General features: G+C 59.4%; 1 protein-coding gene across 1 annotated transcript; it reads right to left on the bottom strand.

Annotated features, from left to right (window-relative positions):
* Nucleotides 1–1902: 1902 nt before the first annotated feature.
* On the bottom strand, nt 1903–4013 carry Fut7 (fucosyltransferase 7). The gene is made up of 2 exons (XM_013155710.2): nt 3471–4013; nt 1903–3371 (listed from the first exon to the last, which is right to left on the bottom strand). Exons 1-2 carry the CDS (start codon nt 3481–3483, stop codon nt 2356–2358), a joined length of 1029 nt encoding a protein of 342 aa, XP_013011164.1. The 5' UTR covers nt 3484–4013; the 3' UTR covers nt 1903–2355.
* Between the last annotated feature and the right edge of the window lie 4049 nt (nt 4014–8062).

Here is an 8062-nt window from a genome sequence, read left to right as displayed (position 1 = left end):
ACTAAGACTGGGCTCAGTATGTCGCCTAGGCTCCAACTTGTGTGTGAGAGAGACAGGATCTCCCTGTGTAGTTCAGGCTGGTTTTGAGTTCACTATGTAGCCCAGCTGGCTTCGAACCCAGAGTGATGCTCCTGCCTCAGCCTCTCAAGTGCTGGAATTACAGGCATGCACTCTTGCCCGTCCAGACTTCAACCCTTGGGTTCAAACAGTCCTTCCTCACACCTCAGCTTCCAGAGAGTGGGGACCACAGGTACCAGTGCCACCATGCCAGTTGCTCACAAGAGTTTTAACTGGTAGGTTGAAAGCAAGCAGGCGTGAGTCATGTGGGTCCTGCTGCATCTGTGGAGTCCCTGCAGGTCCCTACACAGCTCAGGCAGGGGTGGTGTCCATGGATGGGGAGGACTCCAGCCGCTGAATCCAGTCCTCCCAAGAGGAGGTAGTTGCCCTGCAGGCAGCTAGTGGGTCACCTGAGAAGCCGGGGGCAGGGGTGATTTGAGCAGTGTGGCGGATGGGCAACTGGACAGGGGAGGTGAGGTGGAGGGGACCAGGCTGGTGCTGATAAGGGCCCTCGATGGGGGGTAGCAGGGGGCTCTTTCTTCCCTGTGACCCATGGGAAAGCCTGCCAGGGCTTCCAGAATTGGAGTGAAGCTTCTGCTGTGATTAAGTTAAACTTGTATTCAGAACTCTTTTTCTTTGTGTTTTTGAGACAGACTTGCTGCTATATAGCCCAGGCTGGACTCAAACTCACCAAACGCAATCCTCCCACCTCATCTTTCTGAGTTCTGGGATTACAGGCACGCACCACAGTGCCTAGCTCTGAAGTGAATCCTGTAATTCAGGATTTTAGCTGGGCGTGGTGCATGCCTGAAGTCTCAGCTCTTTGGAAGCTGAGGCAGGAGGATTACCTAGACTTAGAGAGCAGCCTATAATGTGTAACAAGACCTTGTCTCAAAAAAAAAAAAAAAAAAAATCACTGTAGGGCTCCATTGTGGCTCTCTACCCAGGGTGCCACCCTCTGAGCAGCAAGAGAATGGACATGAGAGGCTGGTGACCCAGGAGTGCTGGTCAGGGTGCTGGGAACGCAGGCTGTAGGTCTGTATCTGGGTTGAGCCCAGCCCTTCACAGGCACCCCGCTGTACAGTACCCATAGAGTGGCGGGCCCCTGCTGGACAGACCCAGCCCTGCCTAAAGTGTGGGGATGGGGTGGTGGTTGCAGGGCCAGGTCTTCTCTAGGTCATCAGTGCCAGGAGAGACCAGGAGGGGGCAACAGAGGGCAGTTTGGCCCACAGGGGCAGGTCGCACTGGTAAGTGGCTGAGGGCTCCTTCTCAGCCTCTCTTTCCCACCTGTGACCCAGAGGGGTGAGACAGTGGGTGTCCTGTGGGATACCCGAAGAGTGCACCCCAAAAGTGTGCCAGGATCTGCGGGCTCCCCATTTCCTCCTGGCTCCTCTGCAGGAGTAGGTGACCCTGCAGGTGGGTGGACAGCCCCACCCACACTAGCCTCAGGCCCCGCCCTATGAGCCCAGGAGGCCACCCTGGGCCCAGGCAGGAAGCCCTGGCAGGCTTTCCCTCAAGCCTCAGGGGAGAAGGGGTCACCTACCACCCCCACCACAGCCCTTGTCAGCTTTGGCCCAGTTTCCACCTCCACTGCCTGGCTGCCTATGCACTGCACTGTTCCTGCCCCACCCTGCCGCGAGGCCCCCAGAAGGACTCAAGGTCTCATCCAGGTGCTCTACCAGCCCGGGGGCAGGAGATGGGCACCTCAGCCCCGGTGGGGCTTTAGCCCTGGTTCCTGCTCTACTTATCCTTGGGGACAAGGAGGGCACCTTGAGCTGCCACTTAGAGCAGGACAGAGGTGGGGAAAGGGTGTGTGGATACAGTGGCCTTGACAGACCCTCTCGCTGAAAGTCCCATTTGTCTCTTTATTGTCTGTGCCTCTCATTGTGGGGTCTCCAGACAGAGCGTGACAGGGTGCCTCAGTTATAGAAGTTCACAGGGTCCAGGTTTGTGCCCCACAAACCACAAACCGGATGTCTCTGGCCCCCAGAGCCCTGCCTCCACCCTCTTCCAGCCACCTCGCTTACCCAGAGTTTGTTCTGGGCAGAGAGGGTGCGTCCTAAGCCCTTTTCCTCCTTGATCAGTCTGAGCCCAGCCTCGAGTGGCCTCTCCCTGCCCTACCGGCCCCTCCAGTGTCCCCAAAGCCCACCTGCCTTCCATAGCCACCCAGTGTAGCTGCCCCTTCCTCCTGGATTTCTGGGCTGGGACCCAAGGTGGCCTGTGAGACCAGATGCTTCCGATCTGGTTGCATCATGCAGCCCTGCCACCCTCCTGGCCTCTCCCAAGGGCAGTGGATGCTTAGGCTTGGAACCAGCCTTCTAGGTCCTCATAGACCTGACCTCGGGGCAAGTGGGGGTAGCGGGCACAGATGGCGCAGAAGCGTTCCCGCCAGTCAGTGAGCAGCCGCACACGCAGTCGCTCCCGCCAGGCGAAGAAGCCACGGTATCGGCTCTCGTTCATGCCCGTGAGGAAAGCTGCGAGCTCTCGGGCGGAGCCGAAGTCATCCACATGCACGAAAGCATCAGGGGGCACAAAGGCCTCATAGGTGGCCCGTGGGGGCCCCAGCACTACAGGCACAGCCCCAGCCAACAGCGCGTTACGCCAGAACTTCTCCGTGATATAGTCTCGATGCTGAGAGTTCTCAAAGGACAGGTAGAAGTGATACCGGGCCACAGTGGGCACCAGACAGTCAGTACACAGTGGCCGCCCACTGGCACGGCCAAACACATCCACCTGCAGGTGGCGTGCCAGCTGCCGGTACACCTGGGCACGCCGCTGCCGCTCCTGGAAATTGCTGACCACCCATGCGGCCAGCCGGCTCTTGGGTGGCAGTGGTGGTACAGGGCCAGAGCGGGGCTCCAGGCGGCCATAGGGCACAAAGATGTCTGAGTCACTCCGGTAGCTCAGCACCCAGTTGAAGATACCTCGGAGGCGATGAAGCCCATGTGTGTGGCTAGGAGATTCCATGGAGGCCCAGACCCAGGGCTGCCCACTCGGCCGCTGGGCCAGCGGCAGGCGGGCGCGCTGAGTCTGCAGTTCACGGTGGTGGAAGACCACTACACTGGCACTGGCCAGCAGGCTTTGGTTAGTGCTCAAGAGGCAGTGGGTCATGCCATAGTGGGCACAGGTATCACCCTGCAGCTCTGGGGGCTGGTCTGTGAAGGGCCAGTGCCAGATGAGGATGGTGACTGTGGGCTGGGGGGCCGGGGCACCCCCTGGGGCTGGTCCCAACAGCCGCAGGAGCCAGAGGGCTGAGAGGAGGGCCCCCACTGCCAGGCTCCCCCAGGCCCGAAGCCTCCGGATAGAGCCTCGCCCTGCAGCAGGACAGGAAGACAGGCTGTCACCCCAGGTTTGATGACATGCATTAGTCCCCACGCCCCACCACCCCCATCCTGCAGACAGCAGACACTCACCAGTGTTACTCATCCAGAGCCTCCTGGAATCAGTCACCCCAAAATCCGGATTCTCAAATCACAGCAGCCACCCTACAGCAGTGCCCTGAAATCACGGCTTTCACCCTCTTCTTTCATTTGCCTAGGTGAGGGCAGCCGGGAGGCCTTCCCACTGCAGCCTCGCCCCGCCCCTGCCCCCAGCCTCTGGCATCACCCACTACCCCACCCCCACCCCGCCAGCTGCCAGGAGTGGGGTTGGCAACAGGAAGAGCCTCGAACCAGGCCCACTGCCCACCCCTGACGGCTCCAGATAGGGCGCAGGAGGAGGAAGGGGCCCACTTTCCCCAGGAAAGGTGCCCATGTGAGTGCCCTGAGCATTGGCCCTTCCTCAGAGTGGCACTGCAGGCACCACCTGTATAGCCCCGGGCACCCAGTAAGAGACGCACTTCCCTAGGTGGTGGCCCCTCCCTGTGGCATCACCCACATCCCCCACTCTTACCCTGTGCTGGCCATGCTCTCCCAGACCCTTGAATGCCACAGCGGTGTGTGCTCAGCGATTTCAGGAGGCTGAGGTTTCTCATCAGGGCACCCCACCCCACCCTTGTCACCTCAAGGAACTGCCTTGGGCTCTAAATCCAGATTCAAGCAGCAGAAGTACCCTGAGGTCCTCCTAAAACTCAGCACATGCAGGAGGCCCTGAATGGCACAGAGCAACAGGAGGCTGCTGAGCGCTCCCAGCCCAGGGGTTGCTTGCCCACAGAAGCCCAGGCTGGAGGTCAGGCCCAGGTCCTGGGTGGGCTGGGGAGGGCTCTGCTCACTCACTTCCTCTTTGCTGCCCCAGGAGGGGGCTTTCCAGGCTGGAAAAGGAAGGAGTCGTCCTGTCCCTGACGCTGACTAGCCGGGGGCTGGTGTCTGTGCCAGGAACAGGAAGGATGCATATAGCCTGAGGTCCCCTTTCCAGCCCGCCTGGTGGCCAGGCTGACCATAGAGGTCAAGTTCCTTCCCCTTTCACCCAACCTCTCCAACTGAGAGATGCAGCAGCAGTCCAGGGAAGGCCAGCCTAGAGTGGCCCTACAGGTTGCCCCAGATCACCCCAAGCTCCCAGCTGAGGTGCTGCCCAGTGGTCTGCTGTCCCCTCCAGGTAACCTGCTCTGTAGCCCAGGACCCCACGTCCAGGTCACATGCAGTGCCCAGAGCCCCAGGAGGGTCCTCAGTAAGTGTGCTATTGAATAGATCTGCAGCCCCAGCTTCATTTCGTGGTCCCCACACTCCACTAAGCCCCATCCTGTGTCACGGGAAGGGGGGGCCCTGAGAGCTGCTGGTCTCCCTCAGCTGTGGCCCCTGGGGAAGACAAGAGTGCGGTTGGGACGGGAACCAGGAAGCTGTTGGCAGAGTGTGGTGGGGCACAGGGGAGCCCAGGGCAGTGGCAGTTGCAGCCCCCCACGCCCTGCGGCTCTCCTGGCTGCCAGGCTGCGGTGGGAAACTTGTGCAATGGAAGGGAGGGCGGGCAGCTGCAGAGCGGTCAGAAGCCAGCCCATCTGCCCAAGGGGCTCTGCTTCCAGAGGGCTGCAGACTCCGCCGGGTCCGAGGAGATGCCCAGGGGCACTTGTGCCTGTGGCCCCTCCCCTGGCATCTCTCCTCGCAGGGGGCCCCAAGGGAGGCGTACGGTGTCTTCACCTCACCTCCTCTCCCTGCACAGCTCCCCCACCTGCCAGCCCAGGGCTACCAGCTTCTCGTTGCCAGAGCTGCTGTCTTTCCTGTTTGTGCCACCAGGCTGGTGAGGGCCCTGCCTTGGCCTCACCCTTGCCCACACCCACAACTGGCTCCCTTCCTGGGTGGATTCAAAGGAGCCTCCCCTGTCTCCCCCAGGGTGCCACTGAGCTGCCACCCAGCTGACATGGAATACCCTTGTGTAGGAACCCGGTAGCCCCAAAATGGCACAGAAAAATAAGGGAGAGAGCATGACTCAGAAAGCTGGGGGGGGGGGCAACCTGCCACCTCCTGACCACCAAGGCTCACAAGGACACGAACAGGCACCCAGCCCCCACTTAGCAGACCAGAGGCTGGCAGTCAGACCACACACTCTGCCCAGCAGGGCCTCTTGGCCACTCCCGGTTCCTAGAGGAGAGCATGCCCGGCAGAGACTGAGGGCCCACAGTATCTGGGCCAGCAGGAGGGTGAGGAATCCCACCTCAGCCAGGGAGCCTCAGGGAGCCAGGCTGAGCCCCCGCTGAGCTGGGAGGTGCTCAACCTGGGTACAGGGGCCCCCTGGTGGCCGTGCCCTAAAGTGACTTGCTCCTGCTAAGCAGGGCGGGAAAACACTTTATTCTCCATGAAAGAGTGAGGCTGGCCCTACCCTCAGGAAGCTGAGTGTGCAGAGAAATGGGGCCTTGTAAACTGGCAGGTGACCCGGGGGAGCCAGGCAGGAGGTCAGTCCTTCTGGGATACCCAGGGTATGGCACTGGGGCCTTGTGACACAGGGGTCAGGCCAGGACCCCTCCTGGTAAACCCAGAGTTGGGGAACACACCCTCTCTTGGACAGCTGCAACCCTCAGGCCAGCTCCATCTTCGGGGGCCTGACTCTCCAGAGACCAGTAAGGCACACCTACTTTGCATGTTCTTTTCTGTTCTGCATTAAGACCTTCTCCCCTGTGCCACATGGCTGGCAGAAGGCTGCAGCTGGGGCAGCAGCCGGGGGCACGGAATGCCCATTGGGCTGGTGGGTATGGTTCTGAGGTGTAATGGGAATACATTAATTCCCAGTCTCTGCAGCTGGGGTCCATAGCACCCCCTGTTCTGGGCCATGCGTGGTCTATCCCTGCAGTTGTGCTGAATAGGGCATGTTCCCCAGACCTCTGCCAGGCTGGGGTTGTCACCTGGCCTCTGTGCTCTGGGAGGCACCAGACAGATTCTGCCAGGGTGCTGGGAGCATGGTGGTGTCATGCTGAGCCTGCTCCAATGAGACACAGGTGCGGTGGTGCTGCTTAGAGCAGGCTCAGGGTCCCAGCAGAGCAGTCAGGCTGAGGTAAGTCTGAGCTTGCTGCTGCTAGGGAAAATGGCCTTCAGGGGCACGGGGATGCAGGAACCAGGACAGGGCAGCAGAGGGACCTCCAGTTGGTAGAAGAGGCTAACATGGCCTGGCAGGTCTCTCACCAGGACCAGGGACTCCAGACACTGCAGAGCAGCCCATCTGCACGTGGGCCTGATGGTGACACACACATGTAAGGGGTCTCAGCACGGAGAGGCTGAGTGCATGGGATCTGCCAGGGAGGGCCAGGGCCAGGGCCAGGGAGAGCACTGCCATGTTTCTCCAGCCACAAGACCCTCCAACAAGGCCTCTGAGCATGAGCAGCAGGACCCTCGGGACAGAAGATGGCAAATGGCAGAAGCAAGGCGTGGTAGCACACGCCCGTGATCCCAGCATTCTGGGAGACTGAGGCAGGAAGATCTCAGTCTAGTCCGGCAAGGGTAACAAAGTAAAGCTGTCTGGAACTAAAAAACATTACACAAGGGTGGGACTAGCTCAGTGCAAAGGCCTTGGGTTCAAACCCAGTGCTGCTAAATAAGTAAATAAAAGAAAAAGATGGCACATGACAGGTGGCTGCTGTGCACCCCAGCAGGCCAGCAGGGCAGCGTAGCCAAGTGTCACCTCTCCTTGGTCTGAGCATGGATTCCAGGGAGCCCCAGCCTGGACTCTTGGGGCTCTGCCAGCACAGCAGCCTTCTCAGTGCCCCAGCCTCTGCACCGTTTCTGTGTCACCACCTTGATGGTTCAGGGAAAGGACACTGGACATCTGTGCACCACACTTTTCACTCAGCTCAAGGTCACAGTTGAGTGGCAAAGCAGGGTGAGGGTGAAGGGGTTTCCCAGTCTAGGATGCTCTGGTCCCTGAAATACACTGCTCAGGACAAACCAAGGCCTCCACACAGGGGTAGCCCCATTCCTGCTGGTGCCTCATCCCTTTATTTATTTAGGCTTTAAAAAAAAAAAAAAAAAAAACAGGGTCTTCAGTCAGGCGTGGGATGCCCAGGCGTGGGCTCATGTCTGTAATCCCAGCACTCAGAAGCTTAAGGCAGGAAGATCTTTGTGACTTCAAGACCAGCCTGGGCCACAAAATGAGCTCAAGGCCAGCCTGAAGTGCATAGAGAGACCCTGTCTCAAAAAGATAACAACAGGGGCTGGGGATTTAGCTCAGCGGCATAAGTGCCTGCCTTGCACATATGTGGTTGTGAGTTTGATCCCTGGTACTGATAAAAAAAAGAAAAACCAAAAAAAAAAAAAGACAGGGTCTTGCTACACAGTTCATACTGACCTCAAACTCATGATGATCTCCTGCCTCAGCCTCCTGAGTGCTGGGATTACATGTGTGTGTCACCACGCCCAGCTGCCCCATCCACCCTCCAGGGCCCTAAACTACTCACTCTTCTTATCTCAGCACTGTCTAGGACCTGGCCTCTGCCCACCACTGAGGAGCTCTGAAGACCCCAAATGCAGCCCCATTCATCTGAGTCCAGCCCTAGGCACACTGCAGATCATCTGCCTGAAAACACAGCTATACCCTGCAGGAGCCCAGGTGGATGGTGGGCAGGATGGGGACGTTTATCCCACTGATG

This window comes from Cavia porcellus, unplaced genomic scaffold, assembly GCF_034190915.1.
Source record: "Cavia porcellus strain 051 isolate PalLab524CR breed Dunkin Hartley unplaced genomic scaffold, mCavPor4.1 scaffold_49, whole genome shotgun sequence".
Lineage (NCBI taxonomy): Eukaryota > Metazoa > Chordata > Mammalia > Rodentia > Caviidae > Cavia > Cavia porcellus.
This window is presented reverse-complemented; position numbering and strand designations above follow the sequence as displayed.